The following is a 16185-nucleotide window of genomic DNA, read 5'->3' as shown; positions in this document are numbered from 1 at the left end:
CGGAATCTTAGCCAACACCTGCTCATCCTCACGATGACACTTCCGCAACATAGACACATGGAAAACCATATGGAATGCACGCATCACCTCAGGTAACTCCAATCTATATGCTACTGGCCCAACCCGCTCAATCACTCTGAATAGACCCATATACCTCGGACTCAACTTAGTCTCTGACAATGACATGTTCGAACCCTGCAACATGGCCATCTTGAGGTACACTCTGTCTCCTACCTGAAACTCAAGATCTCTCCTCCTCCTATCCGCATAACTCCTCTGTCTATCCTGAGCCTCCTTCATGTTCAGCTTGAGAACCCGGATCTTCTCTGAGGTCTCCTGAACAAAACTAGCACCAAACATGCTCCTCTCCCCCACCTGAGTCCAGTATAATGGTGTACGACATTGTCCCCCATACAAAGCCTCATAAGGAGCCATCTTAATACTCGCCTGATAACTGTTGTTGTAAGCAAACTCTACCAGGTTCAGGTGATCTGCCCAATGGCCACCCAAATCCAACACACACATCCTCAGCAAATCCTCCAGCGTCTGGATCGTCCTCTCAGACTGTCCATCTGTCTGGGGATGATAAGCTGTACTCATATGCACCTTAGTGCCCATCTCTGCCTGAAATGCCTTCCAGAACACCGAAGTGAACTTAGAATCTCTGTCAGGCACAATGCTCGCTGGCATCCCATGCAATCTGACTATCTCTCTTACATACTTCTTAGCCAAGACCGCTGCTCCATCAGTCTTCTTAATGGCCAGAAAATGTGCTGACTTAGTCAACCGGTCTACAATGACCCAAATAACATCAAAGGTCCGTGACACTGGAAATCCTACCACAAAATCCATGGTGATCATATCCCACTTCCACTCAGGAATGGGTAAACTCTTCAGTAACCCGCCAGGAACCTGCTGCTCAGCCTTCACCAGCTGACACACATCACACCTCGAAACCCAACTAGCCAAATCCTTCTTCATCCCGACCCAATGATAGTACCTCTTGAGGTCACGGTACATCTTAGTCGCTCCTGGATGAATGGACAACTTGCTCGCATGAGCCTTTGCTCAGAATCTCCTGCCTCAACTCCTCATCCTTGGGCACACAAACCCGATCGTGCACCAAGATAGTACCATTATCTGAGACCTGATACTCTGAATCCACATCCTTAGAGGCATTCACCAGCCCCAAATCCTTCTCCTGAGCCAACCACACCCTACTCAGAAGATCTGCTCTATCTGCTGCTTCCAAACCCAACGGTTCCTGTGAAACAGCACATAAGCTCAAAGCAGTGATCTCCCCTACCTGAGACTCCATCTCCTGCTCCTGAGCCGAAGCTACCCTCTTCCGACTCAGAGTATCTGCAACCGTGTTAGCCTTACCAGGATAATAGGCTATCTCCAAATCATAATCCGCCACAAGCTCCATCCACCGCCTATGTCTCAAATTCAACTCAGGCTGAGTGAATATATACTTCAGGCTCTTATGATCTGTGAACACCTGTACCTTTGCACCATAAAGATAAGATCTCCAAATCTTCAGGGCAAAAACTATAGCACCCATCTCCAAATCATGAGTAGGATAGTTGCCTTCATGCACCCGCAACTGCCGTGAAGCATAGGCAATCACCCTCCCATGCTGCATCAAAACACACCCCAAACCAACTCTAGATGCATCTGTATAAACCACATAGGGTTCTCCCTGCTCATGCAAAGCCAACACTGGTGCAGTAGTCAACATCTCCTTCAGGCTTGCAAAACCTTCCTCACACACTTCTGACCAGACAAAAGGAACATCCTTCCCTGTCAACTTAGTCATAGGACGTGCTCTGCTTGCAAACCCCTGCACAAATCTCCTGTAGTAACCTGCCAATCAAAGAAAACTCCTGATCTCTGTGGCATTCTGCGGTCTAGGCCAATCTCTGATAGCCTGAATCTTCTTTGGATCTACTGAAATCCCCTCAGCAGAAACAATGTGACCCAGAAAGCCCATCTCACGCTGCCAAAAACTGCACTTGCTCAACTTAGCAAACAACTTCTGCTCCCGCAGCTTCTCCATAACTGCCCTCAAATGCACTGCATGCTCCTCAGGACTCTTAGAATAAACCAGGATATCGTCAATGAAAATGATGACAGACACATCCAGAAACTCCTGAAACACACTGTTTATCAATCTCATAAACGCTGCTGGCGCGTTCGTCAACCCGAAAAGCATCACCACAAACTCATAATGCGCATACCTAGTCCTGAAAGCAGTCTTCTTCACATCTGCCTCATCTATCGGTATCTGATGATAACCCGACGCCAAATCTACCTTAGAGAACCAAGTAGCACCCCTCAACTGATCCAACAACTCATCGATCCTAGGAAGAGGGTACTTGTTCTTCACAGTGACACGGTTCAAACCCCGATAATCAATGCACAACCTGAAACTCCCATCCTTCTTCTTCACAAACAACACCGGCGCTCCCACGGTGATACACTAGGATGAATCCCTTACTCAATAAATCCTCTAGCTGCTTCTTCAGCTCTGCCATCTCTGCTGGAGCCATCCTGTAAGGAGCCTTGGATAACGGCATCGTCCCTGGTTCCAGTTCAATGGTAAAAGGATCCGACCGAGATGGTGGTAATCCCTGCAAAGACTGAAACACATCTTCAAACTCTTCCACTACTGGAATACCGCTAACCGTAGACTTCCCCACTGACTCTGGCATAGATATAGTAACCAGATAAGCCTCACGGCCCTTCTCGATCATCTTCCCAGCCTGAATGGCTGAGATCAAGAGACTCCCCGAAGTCGGTCTAATACCCTGAAAAACCAACTTCCCTCCTGAACGCTCAAACTCCACTCTGCCCCGATGGCAATCCAAATGCACCCTATGCCGATGCAACCAATCCATCCCGAGAATAACATCATAAAGCTCCACTTGACTGATAAGCAAATCCGCTGGCCACGACTCCCCTGCGATCTGAATATCAATTCCTCTAGCCCATCCAATCACTCTCAGGAACTCACCTCCCGCAACCCTGTCAACTCCTGCACGCTCTCCAGGATCCCCGCTGATCCCTGCACACTCTACGCACTCCGGAGTAATGAAGCTATGAGAAGCTCCAGAATCAAACATAACATGGGACTTAAACCCGCCCACCAACAAGGTCCCTACACAAACCTCATGTGTTGAGAACCTAACACTTTATTACAGGTAAACATAAAATCTGACCCTACTAAAATTCACAAAGGTTAAGTACCAGAAATTATACCTGTGATCGCCCCAGCACTGGTTCCACCAGTCTCTACTGTCGTGTAAGCACGTGGCGTCTGCTCAATCCGTGCCACCTGCTGACCTCCAGGCTGCACCTGCTGCAACGCTGCCACTGCTGCCGGCTGCAACTTGGGACAAAAAAGCCTGATGTGCCTTGTCTCCCTACAATGATAACATACCCGAGGTCCTGTCGTCGGGACACTCCTCTTGGGACAACTAGCAACCCTGTGATCCTTTCTCCCACAACCGAAGCAACCCGCACCACTCGGCTTCTGCTTAGCCTCCCACTTCCTCTTGGTTCCCTGAGCATGCCTACCGCCCCAGCTGTTGAGCCTTACTAAGCTGAACTGCTGGAGCTACGGCCATTGACTGTGCCCGGATATCCTCCTCAATCTCTGCTACAGTCTCAACCAGTTCTGCACGCGTAGCATAACTCCGCCCTCTACAGTGAACTCTCAACTCATCACGTAGAGCCCTCAAAAACCTCCTGATCTAAGCCTCCTCAGACTCCAAAGCCCGACCCTCATAACAAAGAAGTCGACTGAACTCCAAGTCCAGCTCCGGCACTGACCGTGTCCCCTGAGACAACTGAAGGAACTGCACCTCCAACCGGTCCAAAGCCTCTCTAGAAAAATACTTGCGGTTGAACTCCAAGACAAAGTCAGCCCAAGTCATCTCCCGCTGCACTCTCCTAGCAGCCATTGATCTCCACCACAACTCAGCATCACCACTCAAATAGTAGACCCCTATGTCCACCCAAAACTCCTCAGGACATCTCAGAATATGGAAGTTACGTTCCACACTCGTCCTCCACGCATCCGCAATAGTAGGGTCTGTACCATCCGAAAACCTCTCAGTGAACAGATCCTTCATCTCCTTAAGCATAGACAAATAACGTCTGTGTGCTCGCAAATCCGCAACCACTGGCTGCCGCTCCTCCGCCACCACTGGTGGCACTACCTGAGCCTGAGCCGGTACCACTGGTGGTAACCGCTCTAACACCTGTGCTAGCATAGCCCTAAAGTCAGTACCAGGAACTCCTCCCGCCGGGACTCCCAAACTCGGAACCCTAGCATCACTGGCCACTGGAGCATCAACACCGCCCCCTCCTGCCACACTCACGGAATCCCCCGGAACACTCTGCGACTCGCCAACACCCTCAGCTGTCACACTCTGGTCCTCTATCTCACTAACCACTGGGACTCTGCCCCTACCCCAACCACGTCTGCGTCCACGACCACGTCCGCGTCCACGACCTCGACCAGCCACAGCATCCTCTCTAACCATCTGCACTACCATGAACAGAAGGCTAAGCAAACAATTTCTATCATAACACAGAAACATAAACTCACCGTGGAATCAGACAGTCGGCTCGAAGAGGATGTTCTAGGACTCCATGCCACACACAATTGATTAACTCACATAATCAATCAAGACATGCAATCCCAAACATCTACAACAGGAACCTAGTGAACCCAAACCTAGAACTGTAAGGGCTCTGATACCAAAATGAAAGGACCGACCCTTTTTTTTTTAAATAATAAATAATAAATATAATATAATAAAATAAACTACAGCTAGTTGTCCCATACCCACTAGCCACCTAACCACAAACACATTCAACAACGGAAATAACCAACCAATATTTAATAATGATCCAATAATAAATTATAACCATATTCTAACATAAACAATATCCAAAACAACAGGAATCATAGAACCAGCAACCTAGCAATGTTCTAATGACCCAACTCTAGCAACCTAGCAATGCGAGACAACATAAAACCGAGTCCCTAGAACATCCTCCTCTTCATTGCCTTGATTCCACGATCACACTTTGCCTTTACCTGCACCACAAACACATATTACTGAGTATTTTATAAATATTCAGTAAGGCAATCCTCCCATCTACTGGGCTATACACACAAGCAATAGAGTATCAATAACCAACACACAACAATCATCAAACGACTAATAACAAACCAGGACTCAGCATCGACCGACGCCACACATGCATCGATCGATGCCAAATGGGGAAGCATCGATCGACACAGAAGCTGCATCGACCGATGCAAGTGTAACTTGCCTCGACCGATACCCAATCTGCATCGACCGATGCATGCTCGACGGAACACGAAAACCCTAGAGTTTACGTGTCGTCCTCGCACTTGCATCGACCAACGCAAGATATGCATCGATCGACGCAACGTCGAGCTCCATGATTTCCCCGAAGCTTCTCGCCGGATCTTCGTTCCTACAACCACAAAACTCGATCCCAAGCCACAAGAAAACTTCCTAACGTCCATAGCAATGAACTAACAAGCCTAACATCACACAACAAGCAGATTAAAGAATCCTCTAGCTTAGATAAGCCATGGTCATGCACAGACCTCTGCCAAGATGAATCTGAACCTAACACAAGGAAGAAAACGCTTCTAGGAAGCTCCTACAACGATCCCAGCTACAGATCTCTCCAGGAACAACCTCAAATCTCCCAGAAACGCTCAAGAACTCTCACCAAGCTTTTTCTCTCTTTCTCTTTCTCAAAAACGGCCACACAACCACGAATGAGACAAAACTTGCATCTAAGGGTTTTCCTTAACCCCAAAATGCAGCGTTTGACTTAAGTCAAAACGCACATAATTGAGCCAGCATCGACCGATGCTCCTACTGCATCAATCGATGCACATCCCAAACCAGGATTCTGGTTCACGGATGTTACAGTTTATAATGCTACAGGCCGAAAGGAGTAGATAAAATGCTTGATTAGGTCAATGGTAGAGGTATACTTAACTTTGAGTGACAAAATCAGATAAGTCTAAGTATATTGACAAAAAATGAATTGTTCTTAATGCCTGCTTGTTCATATTGCTAGTGCGACAGTGTGGTAGTATGTTCAAGGTTGATTGTTACTAGTGCGACAGTGTGGTGACAAGGTTTTAGAGGTTCATTGTCTAGGAAATAATTGCTTGAGGCATGTAAGGCATCCGTATTGGTCTAGAACACTTAGGATTCGATTACCCCCATCCTTAGGAACTTTCGTATTTCATTCCTTGCATTTTCCTTACTTACTTGACCACTTACCCAATCAGGTACACGATAACCTGCATCGAGTAAAACCTCGAGCTGTTCATAGTTCACTTGCATACTCGATCACCCCACTCGATCCTGTACTCGATTGCTTTCATCGAGTGCTTAGGTCATGTGGTTTACTTATCTATATTCTTTTACTTTGTTTATATTAGAACTGTTAGAACCAAACCCCTTTATTGCTTGGCTTGACTTGCTTGATTATGATTGCATCCTATCTGTTAGCATAACAACCATTTGGATTGATAACCCTTTGTACTACAACTACATAGGGAATTGATACCCTAGGTGAAAACTAGTCTATAACACATTAAGCTAACTATTATGTGTCTTTTTACTTTAACTTTTGCATTGTGTTTTTAATTACTAAAATTATTGGCTTAAAAAACATTTTGAATTAAAAATATATTACATAGTATACTAATCAATGATGATTCATCACAATAGTGTATAACCAACCATGGAGAGAACATTGACTCCGCCCTCCTCCCTATGGAGAGAACCTTACGTCTAATTTTCTCCACCATGAAGAGAACCTTGGCTCCACCTTCTTTCCTCGGGGAGATAACCTTGCGTCCACCTTCCTCCCTTAGGGAGATAACCTTGCGTCCAACCTCCTCCACCATAGAGAGAACCTCGGCTATGCCATCCTCATGTGTGGAGAGAACATGTTCACGTCTTTTAGCTATCTCAGCTTGCTCCGACAACCAATGAAACTAAAGACCCTTTTTCTAACGTCACAAAATCTTTTGATAGTACCTAATGTTAAATTTTCCAAAATATTCGTGGAAGTATTTTTCACAACATGATGTAGCCTTTGTCTCTGGAACGCCCGACTGCCACCTTGCTTAGTGGGCCCTATGTCTACTCCTGGCCCATCTATATATGACGGCCGGTCTGTTAAGTCCGCGAGGCTTTAAATACTTGGTTACCGACCCTACAAATCACCATATAATCTTTCCTTTTTCTTTGTCCTCACTCGCACAGTTCCGACAATCACTTTCCAAAAGGTCATCCATCCTGAAACTATTCCAGCTCAAGCACGCTTAACTTTGGAGTTTTCTCGGGACCCTTAATCGAAAAGATAAGTGCACTTTGGTGACATAGGTGACTAAATCAATTCTTTTAAACTTATCCGAAAAACAAGGGTGTCACAGTCTCTGAACTCCTATGGATCTAAAAACAATAATTTATGTTTTTTCAATCTATCTATCTATGTTTGTTGTAAGCTTGTGTTTGATTAGCCTATTTTATCTAACCATTAGGTTGATGAACTTTTACTCTTTATCTCCCTTTGGGATTGAATGAATGGTAACAATTATGTTTGAACAAAAAGGATCTATGACTAACCAATCAAGGTTGAGAAATTAGAAGAAATTAATTTGACATAAATATAGAAATCATAGAAAATTATAAGCAAGATAATATATGAATCCCAAATAATTCAAAGGGGTAAAGATAAATTAAATAAAACAATCTAAAAGTACTACATTAAATTTAGAAATACAGTATTAGAAAAAAAAGACGCATATATTAATCTTTTTTTTTGGGTCAACATATTAATCTTACCTAGAGGTGTCAAGCGGGGCGAGCATGGATAATAAATATTAGGCCCGTTAAAAAGCGGACCTTTCAAGCTTAGCCCAAACGGGTTGCGGGTTTTAGCATGTTATACCCGCGGGTTGGTGGGTCGATCTGCAGTCTTCAAATATTTAATAAAAATAAATATTTAATATAGATACATAATTATTTTATATTATTTTAAATATATATCTTTTAAAAATATGTGGTAATACAAATAAATTTAATGTAAAAATGAAAACATCTATAAAAATCAATATAAACATTAATTTTATTTAAAATTATTGTTAGAATTATTATTTATTAATTTTATTTTATTATTTTGATATATTATTTAGACCTGCGGGCCAGCCCGCTAACCCGTTGGATTTAGCGGGACGGGCTTGGACATAACTTTTATGTCCGCGGACTTAGCGGGCCGGCCTGTCGCGGTCATGAAGATAAAAATTGCCTGCGGCGGACGGTCCAAATGAACGCGGGCCGGCCCGTTTGACACCTCTAATCCAAACTGAAAAAAAGAAAAAGTAGGAGTAAATTTTGGTTTTAGAAAAAAAGAAAAATTTACCTTTCCATAAAATAAGTTTTACCAATAGAACAAAGTTGAAAACAATATTTTTGAATAAATTATTTTGTTAGATGAAAAATATGAGAAGATCTATGTTTATATAGAAGTGAGTATTTACAAATTTAGAATTAATAATTAACTGTATGTTTTCGTTATTCCGATTTCTACTTTTTTGTATAATTAATAACTTAAAATTAAAAATAAATTTTATAATTTTGTATTTTATGAAATATATATATTCCAAACTGTCATGTGTAAAAGTTCATATTTAATAGGAGGGATTGGAGATTACAACAAAAAATAAAATATTTTGTTTTAAACAATATTAATAATGTAAAAATATAATTATCAAAAAATTACAAAAATTACAAAAACTATTTAAAAAAAAAATTGTAAGGAGATATATGTATATATTTCATAAAATTCTAAATTATAACATTTATTTTTAATTTAAGGTATTAATTTTACAAAAAAAAAAAATGGGATTAACGAAAATATATAGTTAAATATTAATTCTAAATTTGTAAATACTCATTTCTATATAAACATAGATCGTCTCATATTTTTAATCTAACAAAATAATTCATTCAAAAGTATTGCTTTCAACTTTGTTCTATTGGTAAAAAAAATTTTGAAAAGAAAATTTTTTCTTTTTTTTAAAAAACCCAAAATTTTCTCCTACTTTCACCTTTTTCAGTTTGGAATAGGTAAAATTAATATGTTGACCAAAAAAAAATTAATGTATGCGTCTTCTTTTTCTAATACTGTATTTCTAAATTTAATATAGTGTTTTTAGATTGTATTATTTAATTTATCTTTACAGTTTTGAATTATTTGGGATTTATATATTATCTTGCTTATAATTTTCTATTATTTCTATATTATGTCAAATTAATTTCTTCTAATTTATCAACCTTGATTGGTTGGTCATAGACCTTTTTTGTGCAAACATAATTGTTACCATTCATTCAATCACAAAGGGGGATAAATAGTAGAAACTCATAATCTAATGGTTAGATAAAATAGACTAATCAAACACAAACTTACAACAAACATAGATAGATAGATTGAAAAAAACATAAATTGTTGTTTATAGATCCATAGGAGTTCAGAAACTGTGACACCCTGGTTTGCGGATAGGTTTAAAAGAATTGATTTGACAACCTATGTCACCAAAGTGCAATTATCTTTTTGATCAATGGTCTCGAGAGAACTCCAGAGTTAAACGTTCTTGAGCTGGAGTAGTTTCATGATGGGTGACCATTCGGGAAGTGATTGTCGGAACTGTGCGAGTGAGGACAAAACAAAATGAAATATCATATGTGATTTGTAGGATTGGTAAATAAGTATTTAAAGCCTTGCAGACTTAACTGACCGGCCGTCGGATATGGATTGGTCAGAAGTAGACGTAGGGCCCACTAAAGAAGGTGGTTTTGTGAACATGGGTTCACTAAGCAAAGTGGCAGTCGGAAAAGCTACATCATTGTGTGAAAAACACTACTACAGACACATTGAAAAATTTAACATTAGTTACAATCAAAAGATTTTGTGACGTTAGAATCAATACAAAACAAAAGAAAGTTACTTTATGGATAAAGACATCGTCATTCACTCATTTATCACGTTGATTGCTTCACCTAATCTTGTCCCATCTCACCTAATCTGTCCTATTTCAGTGAAAAAGAATCAAAGCAAGTGGCCAAAGAAAAGAAAATCAAAGAAGTAATTCTTAATTATTGTTGGATCCATTGTGATTGATTTTTGTAACGTTCTTCTTCGCTGTCTTGTCTTGTCTTGTGACATGTTTTTTGCTGTGTCCTTCTTAATTAGCTATTCTTTTCATTTGACACATGTTCTTCTTGCTTCTCTCTTGTGACACATGTTTAATTTTATAGTGAATTATTGACTCTCTTCTCTAGCAGTGATCTTGTGACTTGGTTTTGTAGTATTCTTCTTAATTAACCAGTTGTTTTTTCTCTACACATGTGCTTCTGTAATCCACTAACTTCTCACTAAACATTTTAATCCACCAAGCCAGTCTCCAATTTCATATAAGGGTGTTTCACTGCACAACAATCAGAGCAAGAGACGAAGATAAAAAAGAAGCATATACTTGATTTTGAATTTTTGAATACTTCGTTTAGTTGTTTTGTTTTGTTTCCTTTTACAATTTGGGGAAACGAAATGGATTCGAAATTCCATGCTTTTATGTTCCCCTGGTTTGCTTTTGGTCATATGATTCCTTTTCTACATCTTGCAAACAAACTAGCTGAGAAAGGTCACCGAGTTACATTCTTGCTACCTAAGAAAGCTCAAAAGCAGGTGGAACATCACAACCTGTTCCCAGACAGTATTGTCTTTCACCCTCTTACAGTCCCTCATGTTAATGGCCTCCCTCCTGGTGCCGAGACAACCTCGGATATCTCAATCTCGGAGGATAATTTATTGTCCGAAGCTTTAGATCTCACTCGCGGTCAGGTTGAAGCTGCGGTCCGTGCTTTGAGACCGGATTTGATCTTCTTCGATTTTGCTCACTGGATTCCAGAAGTAGCGAAAGAGTTTATGATCAAGAGTGTGAGTTACATCATAGTATCTGCAACAACTATAGCTCATACGCATGTCCCTGGTGGTTCATTAGGTGTTCCCCCACCAGGTTATCCTTCATCAAAGGTGCGTTTCGGTGAAAACGATGCTCATGCCTTAGCAAAATTGTCGATCTTCTACAAGAGACTTTATCATCAGATTACTACTGGTTTTAAGAGATGTGATATCATTGCATTGAGGACATGCAAAGAAATCGAAGGTAAATTCTGCGACTATATAGCGCATCAATACCAAAAGAAGGTTCTCTTGACTGGTCCAATGCTCCCTGAGCCAGACACAAGTAAACCACTTGAAGAACGCTGGAGTCATTTTCTGAGCGGGTTCCCACCGCGTTCAGTTGTATTTTGCGCACTTGGCAGCCAAATCGTTCTTGAGAAGGATCAATTTCAAGAACTTTGCTTAGGGATGGAGCTGACAGGTTTACCCTTTCTTTTAGCGGTAAAGCCACCGAGAGGATCATCAACGGTCCAAGAAGGTTTACCAGAAGGGTTCGAGGAGCGGGTGAAGGGGCGTGGTGTGGTCTGGGGAGGATGGGTGCAGCAACCATTGATATTGTCTCATCCATCAGTAGGGTGCTTTGTGAATCATTGCGGTCCAGGAGCAATATGGGAGTGTATGATGAGTAATTGCCAAATGGTTTTGCTTCCATTTTTAAGTGATCAAACTCTCTTCACAAAACTGATGACCAAGGAATTCGAGGTCTCTGTAGAAGTGTTGAGGGAAAAAACAGGATGGTTTTCAAAAGAGAGCTTAAGAGAGGCGATCAAGTCTGTGATGGATAAAGACAGCGACCTCGGAAAGGTAGTGAGGAGTAACCACGCCAAATTGAAGGAGGTTCTTGTTAGTCCTGGATTATTGACTGTTTACGTGGATAACTTTGTAGAGGCATTGCAAAAGTATCTGATTTGAAACATTAATTTGATCAATGTCGCCGATTTCACTTACTTTGGTAATTTAATTCTGAAATTATTTGGTTTGTACGATTGGATTTGGAGACGGGAGTTCTTCTTGAGTCGAATTTGGCCTACATCATGGCCTGTTGAGTAAATCCCTCTATTAATTCATGCATCTTATAAACCAGTCAGCACAACCTTTCACGATGTACAGTTTCTCCTCTATAATTTTTTTATGTTATAGGCTTTAGACCATCATTAACGGTGGAACTCATACGGTGGAACTCATGAGCCTTACTCAGAAAAAAAAAATAGTATTTTAATTGAAATAAGTGTAAACTAATAACAAGTGGACAGCTGTATAAACTGTAGAAGAATCGTTTCTTCTCACAGCAATCTGAGAAACAATTTCTTTTTTTTCTCTTATCTTTTTAATATTTTATATTTTTTATGCATTAAATTTTTGGTAAAGCAATCAGAGAGTAACCATCACTAATAATGCTCTTAGAAATGTAATTTTTGATAAACGAACTGGTCCTTACTCCCGAGAACCATAAATTTTCCATTTTCTATACGTCTCAGATGTGAGGGGAGTGCCTCCAAGGACAATGACTTGTACAAAACCGGCTAGAGCGAACTCTCACAAGTAAATATAGGTTTCTAAAGAGAAAAAAGGGGCGCATGGGAGCTTCCTGAATTCAACTCTCACGAGTAATTATGTATCTAAAGGAAACGATCCTATAAAACTCAACAACGTAACTTTGGTATACTTTAGATATGGTCAATGATGGGGTAGTTTTGTTGTCACTATCGCAGTATTGTTGTGACCTAAACGTGTGGAAGAACTTGCAAAAAGACAAGATTTTTAATCTTGTTTTCACACAAAGCCCGAGGTAGTTAGTATCAACTAATTAAAACTAAAAATATGATTCCAATCTTCTTCAGAAAGCAACAGCATCTAATTACTAAACTGAAAGTTTTGACTCATACAAAAGGAAAAAGAAAACTACACTTGGACTAGTCGAGTTTGAACGCACTCTTATCTTCCCATCTCTCATGTACAAGTTGAGTGGACAAGGCCCATGCATCTTTCAGGAGGGTCCAAACTGTTCGCCCTAGATCCCCTACTTAGGGGAAGAAGTGGAACCGGTGGATTCTGGAGGTAGAGCAGTACTAGTTTCTTCCAGCATGGCTTCAGCAACTTCCTTAGCAAGAATCTGGCTATACGAATGGGCAGCTTCTGAAGTGTACTTTGCCTCGATATCGCCACTGTTTGTCCATCCATATTGCTTGAAGAACTCCTGAGCAGCACAGTAGTTGCCACCAAGCATCTGTCAAGTGATTAGTGATGTGAAGGAAAGTGTCCTGTTATGTTTTGAGATACTGCTAACTCTGATTACAGAATCTCTCGCTTACAAACTGATAACAAACCTCTATTTCCTTTATTGATAAAACTAACCATGACACACCATAGAAGAAGCTAGCACATCACAAGCTCTTCACCTAACAAAGATCAGTGATATATCATGGTTTTTGTGGTTTTTGACCATAATATAAGGAGTCTTTCAGAGTCTTTTGATGTGTTTTTAGGTTCTTTGAGAGTCTTTACAGGTTTTCTAGGATTTTGGCATGGATGGAGCAAAGTAGAGCAATTTAGATCATTTTGGAGCATAAATCTCGAAGAGTCAATTTGGACTCGGATCAAAGCAATGGCATCGATCAACACCACTTAGGAGCATCGATCGACACCCTCTTTAGCCGACGGAGAATCACAAATTTGGAAATTTTACAAAGTTGCCCAAAGTCTTCTACAATTGCAACACAAGTCCCTAACGTGTTTTAGGACATATATAAAATATTTTTAGGTTTTAGAAACTCTTAAGTTATTTTCTAGCAAGTTTTATTTTCTGCAATCCTGAGAGATTTTGAGAGCTTTGGGAGAGAGAGATCTGAACGCCTTTGTAGAGAGAAGAATTTCTAAACTCCTTCTTTACTCCTTTAATATCTATTGTTTATTATTCAGAATTATGTTTTGTTCTTCATTGAATATGTCTGAGTAGTTTGCTTGTTAGGTTCAGAGTTTTTCATAGGGTTTTTATGAATTATTAGATCTGTTTATTTAGAATTCATTATCTTTCTAGATCTTTATCAAAGGTTGTTCTTCATATTAATTCTTGATTGATCACCTAGAATTAATAATTTAGGAAAATAAATTGATATGAAAATATAATTGATTTTCCTGATAAAACTTTTTGATGAGCAAAATTACTTTCTGCAAAGAGATTTGATTTAGTGATTTTGTGAACAATCTAAACTTGTTTTTAAAGCTGATTTATTACCTTGAATTTTACAAAGAGATTTGGATTTTCTGGTTTTACATTTAGATAATATTTGCAGTGAGAAGTGATTTATTTTACAAAAGTGTTTAGAGTTCAAGATCTGTTCTTAATTGCTTGAATCCTATTTATTTCTTGATTTAATAATTTGTAATTTTCTGAGAAATTTCCTAGGCCTAGCTTTTTGATCTATTGAATTTTCACAAGCTTTCATTTAATATTTTGCATTGTTATTTCCATTTAAATTAATCTGTTTAGCATAATTATAAAACTCTATAATTTATTGTGTAGACTTGAGTCCTTGTGGTATTCGACCCCTAAGTACTACATTGATCTCTTAATTTGAGAGAGTAGCTCTAGGGTTTAATTTGAGCATATCAATCAGAAACGAGAGCACATCACTCTCGCACTAACCATCAGAGAGCACATCACTCTCTCACTAGCACATCGCTAGAACATTCAATAACAAAAAGCATAATCCTCCAAGTACAAGCCGAGTCTCTATTAAAAGAAGAAGAGCTTCAACTGCAAAGCCTCTGATAGAGAAAGAGTCTTTGCCCTCCTTTGCTAAGTTGTCAACACTTCAGTTGAATTTCTCTGTGCTCTACACACCAGCGTTTGAATCATGTGTGTCCTCTCCTTTTGTTGTGTTGCTGGTTTGTACTGAGCCAAATGCATTGGGAATGCTGTTGGAGATCAGCCAAAACATCACATTCTTTAGAGTCACCAGAGTAAACAACCTCACGAGCACTTGTTGGAGGCAGATACACAAGATCATCACTGTCCCATATTGTTTGAATCCAATATACTTTGCAGACATTGATGTTGCTGTTGCATCAATAACTTCATCACTACTAGTGGCGCCATGAGTTGCAAAGAAAGATCCAGGGTCGAATTCTAAGAAGCTTATCCCTTCTCTGGACTGAGAATACACCCGTCCCAACTGCAAAAGTTCTGAAAACGGCTGCAACTTCCCAACCTTGTGATCCCAACAGTGCCAAACTTGGAGTATTGCAATCCCCATATGTGTCTTTCTATGCTGATATGATCTTGGCAAGCAAGGAGCCAGAGGCTGCAGAGCAACCAGAGGTGGTGGGAAGGATCACTCATTCAAGAGCTAAGGAGATGGTCAAGGAAGCTCATTCACTCATAGTTGACGGGTCATTCAGCCTACCAAGGATCCAAGTCTTCAACATATCCACCTTGAAGACTTCACCCGGTAATGAGGACTAGGTAACTTAGGTGTGAAGTTTGTACTCTTTTTCCCATAGCTGAGTTTTGTCCCAATGGGTTTTCTCAGCATGGTTTTTAATGAGGCAAATGGATCACTACGTCGAGTTATCTAGAAATCATTACCAAAGGGGGAATAATGTACTTCTGTACTAGTTCGGCCGACTTCTGTACTACTACAGGTCGCCTAGACGTTTTGCTGTTTTTCCTTAAAACATCTTGTTGTTTTGGTTTTGCACTTCTTGTTGTTTGGAGTGTCGAGCCCTAGGGTGTTTAAAACCCAAAGCTACGCCTCTTTTGTTCTTCAGCAAAGAAGTATGTTGTAAACACGTTTTGTGAACTTTCTTCTCTCAATCTGATATCTTGAATGCGTTCTTGATTTCTGAGTTTCTATACACGTTGTGAATTAAGAAAATCTTCCACCTTTTGGAACCATCTCATCATTCAAACACTTCTCACCATTGACATTGTTACTTTGTTCGATCATCACTTATATTCATTCACAATCTCACTCGATCATCATCACCACCGAATCCACGTTGCCTATCACCTACCATCAGCCTTCATCAGAGTTTCTATCCTAGGGAGATCGTATCATGTGGTATCAGAGCCAACTCTGTGCC

The 16185-nt window shown here is 40.3% G+C and overlaps 1 protein-coding gene across 1 annotated transcript; it reads left to right on the top strand.

Moving 5' to 3' along the window:
* Nucleotides 1–10202: 10202 nt before the first annotated feature.
* Nucleotides 10203–12151, top strand: LOC104722008 (UDP-glycosyltransferase 79B8). Its single transcript, XM_010440110.3, has one exon. The coding sequence runs from the start codon at nucleotides 10684–10686 to the stop codon at nucleotides 12010–12012; it is 1329 nt and encodes a 442-aa protein (XP_010438412.2). The 5' UTR covers nucleotides 10203–10683; the 3' UTR covers nucleotides 12013–12151.
* Nucleotides 12152–16185: the final 4034 nt, after the last annotated feature.

The sequence above is a fragment of the Camelina sativa genome, chromosome 2 (assembly GCF_030686135.1).
Source record: "Camelina sativa cultivar CO46 ecotype springtype chromosome 2, ASM3068613v1".
Lineage (NCBI taxonomy): Eukaryota > Viridiplantae > Streptophyta > Magnoliopsida > Brassicales > Brassicaceae > Camelina > Camelina sativa.
The sequence above is the reverse complement of the archived record's forward strand: the minus strand, read 5'-3'. Positions and strand labels throughout refer to the sequence as shown.